This window comes from Callorhinus ursinus, unplaced genomic scaffold (genome assembly GCF_003265705.2).
Source record: "Callorhinus ursinus isolate GAN/ISIS: 27379988/994484 unplaced genomic scaffold, GSC_fseal_2.0 scaffold71, whole genome shotgun sequence".
NCBI lineage: Eukaryota > Metazoa > Chordata > Mammalia > Carnivora > Otariidae > Callorhinus > Callorhinus ursinus.
In genome coordinates, this window is record NW_027397133.1 from 4007033 (window position 1) to 4020708 (window position 13676).

Below are 13676 nucleotides of genomic sequence, written 5' to 3' on the forward strand. Positions count from 1 at the left end.
GTCCACCCCAGGGGCCCCTGCCCTGTCCCTCCTTTGCCCGGTGGCCTCAGTGCCTTCCCCTTGTCCCACCTCTGCTGCCTCCGGATTTCCCCAGCTGGCCAGCCTCCCCAGCTGGCCCCATGCCCAGCCCTGGTCCAGCCCCCTGGCACCCTGCCCAGCTTGGGACGTGCAGCTGGAACCCTGCCACCCTTCCTCTGTGTTCCAGCAGAGAACAGAAGGCGGGGCCAGGGTCTGGAGGCCCCAGAGTGAGGCCTGGGAATGGGGGCTGGGGCCCAGTACCCCCCGCCCAACCGAGAGAGGGAGAAGCCCACCTCTGAAGAAACTGCCACCAGAGAGCAAAGGCAAGGAGAAAGTAGGAAGACCCTGAGCCACATTCAGGGCTGCTCTTGGCCCTCTCTCTTCTGACACTGAGCGGGTAGTGGGGGTCTTGAAGAAAGTATAGAGGATCTATGGGGCCTTAGGCTGTCCAGAAGCAGGGTTTGGGTTTGAGAAAGGACTTGGGGTGGGGTCAGTCAGGAGGAGTCTCTCTGCCTCTGCCTCTGCTCATTCCCAAGGACATGGTAATCCAGTGGGGTACCTGTACCCAAAGTCCATCTTCTCTGGGAACCCTCGGATCTGGGGGGCACCCGGGCCCTTATACCCATCAGGGACTTCCCAAGAACATCCCTGCCCGGGGTAGGATGGCAGTAAGCCTGAGCTGGAAGAAGGGAAAGGGGTGAGGAGGTACGGGGGCCCACTCACCATCACCCAGGCCCCCTTTGGCCCAAGGGCCATCCTAGGGGTGCAGGAGGGGACGGAGCGTGGCCAGGATCCGGGTGCGAGTTATGAGTGGGTGGTGCGCAGCACTGGGATGACACCACAGGAAAGGGCTGGCCTTGGTGGGGAGGGGGGGAGCGCCCCAGCTCAGCCAAGAGGGGCCCCCACCTAGCCAGGAGGGGGCGCTGGGAGGGGCTGCGCTGAGACTGGCCCAGAAGGGGTGGGATGGAGTTCCCTGGCAGGCCCAGAGCCAGAGACTGGAATAGAACTGAAGGGGGGAACAGCAGGGGAGGGGGGACTAAAAAACATGGGGGTGTGGACAGACCCAATCAGACCTGGGAAGCCAGGGAGGAGGGAAGGGGGTGAGGCTTCCTGGATGCCTCAGATTGGACAAGGGAAACCAAGGGCCTGCAAGATTTTCCAGGGCCCCAAGAAAACATGGCCAGGTAGACCCCCTGGCATTGGACCCAGAGCACTCAGCAGATGGAGGTGATCACAGAAACCTACCCTCTGGCCAGTAGGACCCAGCTGAACACTTCGGCAGGGGGTGCTCCCATCAAGGCTTGCACTGAATCAGGCACAGCACCCTCCATGGGGGATTCCCCAAATAAGGCTTGGATGGTGTGCCCCTGTCCACAGTCACAGGCACTGAGTGGGGGTGGAGAGGGAGATAAGGGGCTAGACTTTGGGAAGTGGGTCAGGCTGTTTCTCTGTTATTAAAAGGGGTGACTCTACCTTTCAAAAGGATACAAAAAGGTCCCTGGGAACGGTCCCAGGTAGTTGCTGAAAGGGGACCCCCTCCCTGCTTATTTCTAAGGAACCCAAGGTTTGAGAGACTGTCAGGGAGCATCCAATTATAGGGGATCTCTCTCTGCTCTTGAACTCAGAATCTGACTTCCCATTCCAAGGGACTCCCTGGATCTGGGAAGGCTTAGTTTGGCGGTTACCCCATATACCCTAGGATCCCCAGAGTCCCGTGGCAAGGAACAACCTCAATTCTGGGAATTCGGAGGCCAGTAGGTTCAATACGTGGAAAGAGAATGCCTTCCGCAGAAGCCCGGGAACTACTCGAACACAAGCACCCCCAATTCCGTACGGACCCTAACCTGGAGGGAAAGCGAACCCGGAGCAGCAGGAAATTGGGGATCACCACCCTGAAGTCACTCCGGGCTAAAGGGGCGGGGCGGGGCAGCCGGGGACTTGGGGAAATCCCCCTTGCCTGCAATCCCGTAGGGTGGAGGGTGCGCCGGGGATGTGCCTCCAACCGCGCGTCCCGGGGCGTCCTCGGCTTGCACCCGTGCATCCCCCACCCGGCTCGGGGGGTCCCTGGAAGGAGAGCCCCCCGCTTCCCATCATTCCTGCCCCGAACCCGAGTACCTTGCGCGCTGTAGCCCCAGCGCCATGGCTCGCCGTCGCCGCTCCGGAGCCCTTCGAGGCCCCTAGCCCCCTCCCCTGGCCCAGCGAGCCCCCTCCCCAGCTCCGCCCCCCGCCGCGCCGTTGGCTGCGCCGCGCCCGGCCCGCGGCTCCGGTTGGACGACGGGTGTGTCACTTCCCAGAAAGAGGCGGGACCAGAGGCGAAGACCTGGAACTCCCGGGGGGGGGGGGAATACCGCGGCGTACACCGCCCCCCAGCCACACCCCTAGCCGCGGGCTTCCTCGGCAGTGTCGCCCGCAAGGTCCGCGGGCCGCGCCTCCTGGCCCAGCCTCTCTCGCCAAGTTCCGACACCAGCCCTCTCCCGAACCACCCAGTTCACTCTGACCTGACACCGCACCCTTTAACCCTCACCCCCGGCCCACCCCTCCATTTCCCACCCCCGGTTGGGCCCCTCAGACCACCAGTCCCACCCCCTGCAAGTCGCCCAGCTCTGCTTCCTCCATCTCCTCGTCCTTATCCACGGAGAACCCCCGCTTCTCGCCACCCCTACCGCAGCTCTACAATCCCTCCCCCTCTGTATCTCACCATTCCCTCTCGGTCCGCAGCCCCTCTGCCCCCATCCCTGCAGCCAGTACCCCCCACCTCACCCCGCTCCTCCAGTGTGGCACCCTTTGTACCCCAGCCCCACCTCCTTGCCTCCCTCACTCCCTTTTCAAGTTCCCACTGTTGAATGATTAAGTTATGTCAAGTAAATATGTAAAACCCAAACACACCTACTTTTTAAAAGAGCAGAGAAATGGTATCTTTCTACTAGTGAAGTAAGAAGAGAGAGGTACAAGGTCACCAAGGAGTGGCTAAAGCATTAGGATTGGCTAGGGAACCGAGTGTGTGTGTGTGTGTGTGTGTGTGTGTGTGTGTGTGTGTGTGTGTAGGGGACGGTTTACTAATCCACAGGGGACCGGTATTCTGGATGCAGCTTTGGACAGGGAAAAGGATACTATAGCCAAAGTTTCTAGGATTTGCCCTCCCCAGCTTTGCCCTCACTCAGCTTTCTTGTGGGGAACCATTTCTTTCGGCTCTCACTCTATTAAATTTGAATAGGGCTGGCCATAACCCTCACCGCACCAGCTCCAGAGACATAAGATCCCAACCTAGCCAATCAGTTTATTCTGTTTCCTTGGTCACAGTAATTGGTTCAGGGAAGGCATGTGACCTAACCTGGCCAGTGAGAACCAACCCTGAGACATTTGCTGCAACTAAAGAAAAAGGTTCTTTATTTCTACTGGAGTTGCCCAGCTGGTGGGAGGTGAGCCTGTCACCAGGAAAGAAGAGGCTTTATGAGATGAAAGTTTATACAGAAGAAAGCAGAAATGAAAATTTGTGAAAGACGGTCCTGACATCAGCACTTGGGTACCTGGATCCAGCCGTACCTGAACTTCACTCTAATCTCAGAACCATTATGGGCTTTTTTGGCTGTTGCTGTTGTTGTTAAATATTACTTTATTCATTTACTTTGTGCTTAGATTGGTGTGAATTAATTTCAGCTGCTTTCACCCAAAAGAAAGAATCTTGATAAACAGAGAAAACATCTCCCACGCTCCAGTGTGGAGGCATGTGGAGTATGAGAAAACAAGAGGCCTAAATTAGAAAGGGCTGCTGGGGAAGCAGTATCCTACACGAAGAAGTAGGGGCTATGCAAGACACAGCAGAGAGCCATGTGAGGATCTACAGGACCCAAGGAAAACTGGCACTTGTTAAACACACATCGAAACAGAATTTACAAATACGTATGGATGCACCAGGCATCTATGATCTAGGTTAGCATGAAGCTTCACTCGGTGCTTCCTGGCAGCTGAGGCAATAGGGGAAATGTGTTTGTTGAAATGGTTTCCCATTTTTGCTGAATGGATGTGTTCTTGTTTGCCTCGAGAAACAAGGTTTGTTCCTGGAACGGAAGTTTAGCAGAGACCTTTTTGTTATTAAAATGTAGACTGATCTGAGCCACCAGGGACCATGGGAGCTCTGTGCAGGTGTCTCACCCAGCCTCTCAAGAAAGGTTTCCTAAGGAGGAGACATCTGAATGAATAGGATGAATAGCAGTTAGGAAGGTAAAGAGAGGGCTAGGGAAAAGTACTCTGGACAGAGACTATAATGGTGTGGAGGCAAGACAGCTTGGTACCATGAGGGACCTGAGAAGGAGACCGCCTGCAACCTGGAGCGTAAAGAGGTGGGAGGTGATGCTGGAGTGGTGCATGCAGGTGAGATCGAAGCAGGTCTGAAAGGCATTGAAGAAGATTGGGCGATCTCCTGAGGGCACTAGGGAGCCATGGCAGAGTTTTGAGCAGGACAGGAACACAATGTGTGCCTATAAAGATTCCTCTGGTTGCTCTGTGGAGAGCGGATGATGGGGTGAGACAGGAGGTCAGAGAACTGGAAGGAGCCTGGGTATAAAGACCGGGGCCAGGGCAGGGGCCGTGGGGGGGTGAAGGAGAGGAGATGGATTGAAGAGATATTGAGGTTCACATGCCAACACATCAATATATCAATATGAATAACAAACTGTGGTATACCCATATGGTGAACACTACCCAGCAAGAAAAAGGATGAACTATTGATACACACCCGACATGGATGAATCTCAAGATCATTATGCTGAATGAAAGAAGCCAGACACAAAACAAAGTATGCTGTGTGATTTCAATTACATGAAGTTCAGAATGGGCAAGGCTGATCGCAGGTGGGAAAAAAAAAAAATCAGGACAGTGGTTCCTTATCGTGACAGAGTTTGGGTTACAAAGGTATATGCATTTGTCAAAACTCAGCAAATCGTACTCTTAAGATTTGTGCATCTTGTTATATGTAAGTTTTATCTCAAAAGAGAAAAATCTGAAGAGCAAACAAATATTGATAGAAGGCAGAAGGACTCAGGAGACAGAGTGCCAAATATACAGGAGGAGCTGTTGTAGGCACTGGGGATATGGTGGTTAACAAGGTAGGTTAAGATGCCTGACCTGCCTTCATGGAACTTACACTCTATTTGGGCAGAATGACTATACATAGAAACGTAAGTGAAATATATAGTACATTTTAACAAGTGCTATAGGGAAATGCAACCCAGAGAATGGAGGGCGTAGTGATTTTTGGCAGTGGGAGCTATAATTTTAAATGGTTTGGTTGTGGAAGAGCTTAATGAGAAGGTGACATCTGAGCAAAGACTTGAAGATGAGGACGGGGGATACCCCATGGATTTCTGGGAGAAGAGTGTGCTGAACGAAGAGAACAGCAAGTGCAAAGGTCCTGAGGTTGGACTGGCCCGGTAAGTTCAGAGATCAGCAAGGAAACCAGTGTGGCTAGAGCAGAAGGATGGATGGGGAGAGTGGGAGATTAGGTCAGAAAAGGTGGTGTGGGGTATGAGGTGGACAACAGTGTGGGAAGATCACGTAGGATGGGTTTTTAGGTTACGCGTGGACCTTGGCTTTCACTCTGAGGGCGATGGGAGCATGGGAGGCTTTTGAACAGGGACGTGACATCTGGGTTAGGTTTGAATGAAGTCCTCGTTCCCTTCAGGTGGGAAAGAATTGGAAGCTCTCTCGTTTACAAAACAAACCATCCCATGGAGAGATTTATTTTGCTCATGAATTGCCATCTGGGCAGGGCTCTGTGCAGAAAGCTCACCTCCACCCTACCTGGCATCAGCAGGGGCCGCTCAAAGGCAGTGGGCTGGCATGATCTGCAGCTCCCCCACTCACCTGCTTGTTGTTGCTGCTCTCAGCTGGGACCTCACCTGTGGGCTGTGGCTGGAACCTCCACACGCGACCTTTCCACGTGGTCGCTTGGGCTTTCCCACATCGTGGCAGCTGGGGCCCCGGGAGGGAGGGAGGAAGAGCGAGCGAGGGAACAGGCAGGAGCTGTGTCTCCTTTATGACCTAGACCTGGAAGCTATGCAGTGTCACCTCCATGCCCCTTTCTCAAGTCAGTCACGAGGTCCTGCCCAGCTTCCAGGGGAGGGAAGAGACTCCACTTCCTGATGGGAAGGGGCAAGCTTGCACAAGGAAGAGTTCATGGGACTCAAAATATTCCTGTGGCCATTTGGCGGGGGTAACATGAACCACACTCCTCATAAGACCATCTTGGAGCTCTGCCTAGGAGCAGCCCCGTGGGGGTGGAGTCTTGAGCTTTGAGATACTGGAGAAGGAACGGGGGATAGGGTCCCCAAATTGTGCAGACAACCCAAATCTGATAAGTCAGGATCTCTGGCCACTCTCTCCTGTACATCTGCTCAGACATTTTACCCCCTGGTGTTCACCTCCCTATGTTCACCCTCCCTGCTGCTGGAGATGGGCGGGAGTTGCTTCTAACCTCTTTTTTTTTTTTTTAAGATTTTATTTATTTGACAGAGAGAGAGAGCAAGTGAGTACGTAGGGGGGAGCAGCAGAGGGAGAGGGAGAAGCAGGCTCCCTGCTCAGCAGAGAGCCCCATGCGGGGCTTGATCCCAGAACCCTGAGATCATGACCCGAGCTGAAGGCAGATGCTCAACCAACTGAGCCACCCAGGCGCCCCTGCTCCTAACCTCTATACAGCTACCTCTTGTGATCTGATTCTCTCCCCACTCTCCCTTCCCCGGACTCTGACTCCTAATCATATAGGTTTAGAAAGGCCAGCTGGCATTCCTGGAATGCTGCCAGGGGCAGAAAATCCCTCCAACATCGAGCCAAGACTAGCCTGGAATTAGGTGATGGAAATAAACAGCACAGGTCAGAAGTATCATGCACGGCTCCTGTGCCAAGTGCCGTACTAAGCCCTTCACATTCCTGCTCTTACTAGAACATCATGACAACCCCATCAGGTATTTCCCTGTAGTGTGGCATTACCATCCAGGGCACTGGCGCCCGCCTGCCTGGGTTCAAATCTTGGATCCCTCATTTGCCAGCTGTGTGACCTTGGGCAAGTTACTTAACTTCTCTGCGACTCTGAGAGTCATTTCCGAAAAATGCATTTGATAAAAACCACACTGTCGCCCGGGGTAGAGTGGATTATTGTCTCCCGATCTCCAGTTCCTCCTTGTTATAGAACCGCACGTCCATGATTTCACTATGTGCCCATGGAGGCCCTCCTGAGTAAATCATATACATTCCCTGGCCCATTTGGTCATGTGACATCCATCGCTTGGCCAATGAGATGGGAAGGATGCTGTTGTCATTACATGCACACCAAAGACTCCACCAAACGTGATGTGCCTCCTGTTGGGAGGACACAGCAGTGCCCATGAAATACTTCCGTCAAAGTAACCGAACCTGAATCAGATCAAGCTTCCGGATCTAACTATCCATTCATAGGAAAGACAGTGGACAGAAGAACACATTAAACAACACTATGAAAAAACAATCAGCCAGATGGAAACTGCGGGAAACCCTGGACCAGCACTGTCCAGTAGAACCTTCCACGATGATGGAAATGTTCTCTGTCTGTGCCATCCAGTATGGTAGCCACTGGCCCCGTGTGACTACTGAGCCCTTGAAATGTACGCAGTGTGACTGAGGAACTGAATTTTTTATTTTTAGTTTTTGGGGTAGCTCCTTCTTTTCTTTTTTTTTAAGATTTATTTATTTTTTAAAGATTTTATTTATTTATTTGACACAGAGAGAGACACAGCTAGAGCGGGAACACAAGCAGGGGGAGCGGGAGAGGGAGAAGCAGGCTCCCGGCTGAGCAGGGAGCCTGATGAGGGCTTGATCCCAGGACCCCAGGATCATGACCTGAGCCGAAGGCAGACACCCAATGACTGAGCCACCCAGGTGCCCCAAGATTGATTGATTTATTTTAGAAAGAGAGAGGGAGAGCACAAAGGAGTGGGGGGAGGGGCAGAGGGAGAGAATCTCAAGCAGACTCCCCGCTGAGCGCAGAGCCCCACATGGGGCTCAATCCCACAACCCTGAGACCACGATCTAAGCCAAAACCAAGAGCTGGACACTCAACTGACTGAGCCACGCAGGCTACCCCGGAGGTAGCTTGCTCTTTATCTTTTTTTATTGAGGTGAAATTCACATATCATAAAATGAACCGTTTTATTTTATTTTATTTTTTTACTTGATAGAGACACAGCGAGAGAGGGAACACAAGCAGGGGGAGTGGGAGAGGGAGAAGCAGGCTTCCCACTGAGCAGGGAACCCGATGCGGGGCTCGATCCCAGGACCCCGGGATCATGACCTGAGCCAAAGGCAGCCACTTAACTGACTGATCCACCCAGGTGTCCCAACATTGGGATCGAGCCTCATATCGGCAGAGTCGCATGCACATTATGTGGCCTTTTGTGTCTGGCTTCTTTCACTGAGCACAGCGTTTGCAAGGTTCCGGCAGTAATGCACGGTGTCGCTGGTATCACAACTTCATTGCTTTGCATGGGTATTATTGCATTACGCTATTGTCTGGCTGTTTCACATGTTGCCTATCCATTCATCAGCTGATAGACATTTGGGTTTGCTTCTATCTTGTGGTCCTTATGAATGATGCCATGGTGAACATTCACGGACAAGTATTTGCTTGAACACCTGTTTTCGGTTCTTTGCGGGTACATGCCCGGAAGGTGGAATTGCTGCTAATTCTAACTTTTGGAGGAACTGCCAAACTGTTTTCCACAGCGGCTGTGCCACTTTATATTCCCACTAGCAATGAACAAGGGTTCCAATATGTCCACATCCTCACTAACATAAGGGCTATGGATCCATGATGATGGGGGAGTGAGAGGGACCCCCTTCTTCTGCTTGAAAGTTAATTGTCCACTAGGCACCGCCCCCCCCCCACACACACAGGGTCAGGCGTTCCTGAATTAAATTGGGATTGAACTGTGTCTGCCTCTTTACTTCTCTGAATTGATGATAGAAGGCTGCCTTCTGTTTGTTCTTCTAGATTGCTGAGTGCCTGCCTTAGAAAGATGGCAGTGGATCCCAAGAATTGGGGGAGGGGATCGGAATAGGCCAGTGGTTAAGCACACTCAGTTTGGAGTTAATGAGGCCTGGATCAAATCCAGAGTCTGCCAATTTTTTTTTAAGATTTTGTTTATTTATTTGAGACAGACAGAGAGAGATAGAGCACAAGTGGAGGACGATCAAAGAGAGAGGGAGAGGCGGACTCCCCGCTGAGCAGGGAGCCCGAAGTGGGGCTCGATCCCAGGACCCTGAGATCATGACCTGAGCTAAAGGCAGACGCTTAACCGACTGAGCCACCCAGGCACCCCCTTTCTTTTCTTTTCTTTCTTTCTTTTTTTTTTTTTGAGAGAGAGACAGAGAGAGCGAGAGGGGAGGAGCAGAGGGAAAGGGAGAGAGAATCCCAAGCAGGCTCCATGCCCAGCGGAGCCCGGCGTGGGGCTCGATCTCACGACCCTGAGACCATAACCTTAGCTGAAATCAAGAGCTGGCCTCTTACCTGACTGAGCCACCCAGGCGCCCCAAAGTTACATAGTGTCTTGATGACTCAGTTTTCCTCATCTGCAGGGTGAAGATATAATAGTCCCTCTGTCTCAGAGACTGTGGTGTGGATTTAATGAGAGCGGGCATGTGTGTGCTTAGCATAGCGCCCCACACGTGGTAAGCTCAAGTATCAGGTGCCATTCGGTTGCTCATTCCTTCAGGCATTTATGATTCATCTATTCTCTGCCCGATGGAGAGGACACAGGATTTCACCAGAACTGCCCCTGCTGGGCAAGGGGCTCCAGCCTGGAGGGTGGATGGAAAAGGCTCAGACAGGCACTTTCGCCACCCACGTGTCCACATGCAAACATGTCACGTGCGTGTCGACATCACACATGTAGGTGTCACAAAACAGGCTGCCGTTAACACACGTCCGTATCAACCGCCGTGGATTCTGACACATACGCGTGTTGTACCTCAAGATTGAGCTCTGTGTCTTAGCATTCGGCACACCTTGATTATTAGCATGCCTGTCGATGTTGGCACGTGGATGCATGTTGGCACCAGTGCATATCTGGGTTCTGCAAATAAGGGTACCTGTCATCCAGAAAACAGGCGAAAGCTCACATTCACGTCTACGCTCACACGCATGTCATAGTTCCCTGTACAGATGCTGATGTGTATGTTTGTGTTGGTACAGGTAAGTGCCTGGGACACTGGGATGATGGATGGACGCTGTGGCCCAAGTCTCCGCCCTCTCCTCCGGCTCACTTCCTCAGCGCCCTGGCGCCCCCTGCAAGAGGATCTCTCACTAGACTCTGCCGGGCCAGGGAGTCCCCCCCAAGAGCCCTGAGCCCCCCACCTCACCTGCTTACACTTTTCAGAGCTCAGCAAGCAGCCTCAGGAGCCAGGGCGCCCCCAGGAGGTGTATGTAAACCTAAGGTTTCTGGCAGCTGGTGGCTGGGACCAGGGACCCTAGGCCTCTTGTGATGCATTGGGCAGCCCTAACGAGGTGGGGTTTCCTGGGTCCTGCTGGAGTCTGCTTGTGCAGGAGGAATCCGTTCCTGTCAGAGGCTACAGTGGCTCCCGTTATATATATCTAAACAGCAAGAATTTTGCACTATTTTCATCTGCTCTGAATTTTCCGAGCAAGTCCATGTGAATCAAGGTAAGATCATACCCTGTTTGGGGCAGAAGCTGGTATTGGGAGTGTTCGCCATTTCAGAGAATCCGATCATCAACGTCTCCCCTCATGGTGGTATTTGAATCCCAGACAAGCTAGCTGGCCATTCTGCTTTGGCTTCTCCTGTAGTCCACACAGACAGATCAATGTTCTTGCTTAGCCCTTATTCCAAAATGTCAACGATAAATAAAATAGACATTTGACTGACTCTTGTCTTATTCACCTGAAATCTAAACATATAATTCACAAAAGCAGGGACAGTTGGCTCTGTTATGTCTGTGAGCACTGAGCTAACGGAGCACTTCCTATTCCTTATAAATCACAGGCTCTCCATCAGCCACTCATAATTCCAAGATCCAAATAACCTCTGAAGAAGGAAAGACTGTTGTCTAACTTGATGGCAAAGCCTGACCTGACACAGGCTCTTCTTGGTAATCTGTATACATCCCACTTTGAGGTGAAGAGCCACATTTCCCTGCAGAAATATTGAAGAGTTTGAATCCAGGAGCCACCCTGATCCCAGCTGGGCCATTATAGCCTAGGTGCCGTGTATGTACGCCACCCTTCTAAAATCTAACCACCTCCTCGATTCTTAAATGCATGTGTCTGGTGAAGGACAGATTGTATTTTTCCTTTGTTTCTTCTCTATATTACAGACAATGTATCCCAATGAATTTTAGTTAGAGATCATATGCATGGGTAAGGTGGGCTGTGTACAGATTTCATTTCACGATAATAAAAGGATATTATAAAATATCTTTTATTTTTTCTAAGATTTTATTTATTTGACAGAGAGAGAGAGAGAGCACAAGCAGGGGGAGCGGCAGGCAGAGGGAGAAGCAGGCTCCTTGATGAGCAAGGAACCCGATGCGGGGCTCAATCTCAGGACCCTGGGATCATGACCTGAGCCAAAGGCAGACACTTAACTGACTGAATCACCCAGGTGCTCCTAAAATATCTATTTTTTTTTTAAAAGAAGGGTACTGGATTGAATGGAGTTGAGAACTGAAATTCTAAGCCAGTGGTTCCCAAAGTATGGTCTGCAGACCCCTGGGGGTCTCTAAGATCCATCCATGGGATCCTCAAGGTCAAAACTATTCTCATAATAATTCTAAGATGTTACTTGTGTATTATTTTCCCCAGAGTGCAGTGAGGTTTCTCAGAGGCTATGTGATATGTGATGATGTCATCGCTCTGACAGTAATGTAATGGATTTATTATTGCTATTTCAAAATGAATAAATAGATCTTTAAAAACTTTGTTTGAATTCATGTAAGGTAAATATGGCTAGCCATCCAGTGGCGCGCTGGTACCAGCCCCTACTGACCCGCAGACCCAATTGTTAAATTTTCAGGATCCTGTGAGCCAGTTGTTAAAACTCCAGTAGCTTGCAATGGGCCATGGTGGGAGTATTTACACTGTGGAAACACCACATCACGGGGTTACTTTCCTTCCGACAGCTGGTTTACCCGTACACCACCCTGTATACAGCCTGCATAACTTTGGGGGTCCTCAATAATTTTTAAGAATATAAAGGAGTTCAGAACCTCTGGTCTATCTAAACTAAAAACCAGTCATGCCCTAACCTAACCTGAGGTGCCCTCTAGTGGTAGACATTAGGGTGGATGTGACGATCTACACACTCAAACATACGTGTGTGTGTGTGTGTGTGTGTGTGTTTGGCTGTGAAGAAATAGCAACAAAAAAAGGCCACATCGGTTAAATATTTTTAGTGGCTTGATTTTACATTTTTTAAAGATTTTATTTTAAGTAATCTCCACACCCAATGTGGGGAACTCACAACCCTGAGGTCAAGAATCGCATGCTCTATTGACTGAGCCAGCCAGGCGCCCCTGATTTTACATTTTAATAAATTATCAATCTGTTGAAAGATGATGTGCCAGGGACTATTACAAGCTATTTCACATCACCAAACTCGATCCTCACGTCTTTCCTGTGAATAAATATTATTACCTCACTTTTGTTTCCTGAGCCATTTGAGGGTAAGTGGCCAGTGTCATGCCTCATCACCTCACCTCTGAATCCCTGGCGTGTTACTGCTGGAAACAAGGACACCTCTCCTACCTACGTGTACTTGTGACTTCTCCTCCACCTCTTTCGCCGCTCAAATCTCTTTCCACCCTCATCTTGCCCAGGCCTCTCTTTCTCTCAGCCTGTCCACCACAAAACACCCCACCGGACTCCTTGCTCTTGCCTTTGGAACGGGGCAGCACAGAACAGCCTGGTTTAAAGAACTCAAGAGGGAGGCAGCTGTTAGAAACTTTGAACCTGGCAGGGAGAATCACCAGTGTGTCCCTCCTCCCTCGGGAACCCTGTCCACTAGGACCTCACGGCTCTGTGTCTGGGTGAGCCTGGGATACTCTGATGAGATCTTCTTGCACTGTGATAAGCGAGAGCCGCAGGCCGGGGTCTAAGGAACCAGGAGCGGAGGCCTGGGAGGGAGACCAAGGGCCTGAGGAGAAGGAATGGCAGCTCAGACAGACGCTGGAAGAGACGGGGGGTGGGTGGGGTGGGAGCAGGCCCAGAGGCACGTGGGTCCCAGCTCTAGTTCTGGCCCTGTTCACCCTACTGCTGGGGGAGGGGAGGGCACAGCAAGGCTGGAATTGCACAGAGAGGTGAGGCCTCCCTGAGGCTGCTCCAGGTACGCCAGGTGGAAGAAAGGACATACCCTCCGAGCTGGAGTCTCATTGGATCAAGAAGGTCAGGGACAGTGAAGTGACAGGTCACTGCCTGGGGTGGGCCAAGCCTTCACTCCCACCAGGCAACACAGGGCTCTGGGCTCTAGGGAGGCCTCAGTACTAGAGGCTTCTAGCACTTGGGCTACAAGGTGCAGGACTTCCTCACCTTTGCCCTGGGGCCCGTCTTGTCGATGGTGGCCTCACTTTCCTCCGAGTGCATCAGGAAGCTCTGGGAGACACAAGGCCTCAGAGCTGAT

At 51.6% G+C, this 13676-nt stretch overlaps 1 protein-coding gene across 2 annotated transcripts in view; it reads right to left on the bottom strand.

Moving 5' to 3' along the window:
• The window catches only part of HIF3A (hypoxia inducible factor 3 subunit alpha), a 29068-nt gene extending 26876 nt beyond the window's left edge, over positions 1–2192 (bottom strand). For both annotated transcript variants that reach the window (XM_073886727.1, XM_025849723.2), the window contains exon 1: positions 2134–2192. Coding sequence is in view for 1 of the 2 variants with exons in the window: in XM_025849723.2 (XP_025705508.1) it covers positions 2134–2159 (26 nt within the window). In the remaining variant the exon portion in view is untranslated. The remainder of the gene's footprint in view (positions 1–2133) is intronic.
• Between the last annotated feature and the right edge of the window lie 11484 nt (positions 2193–13676).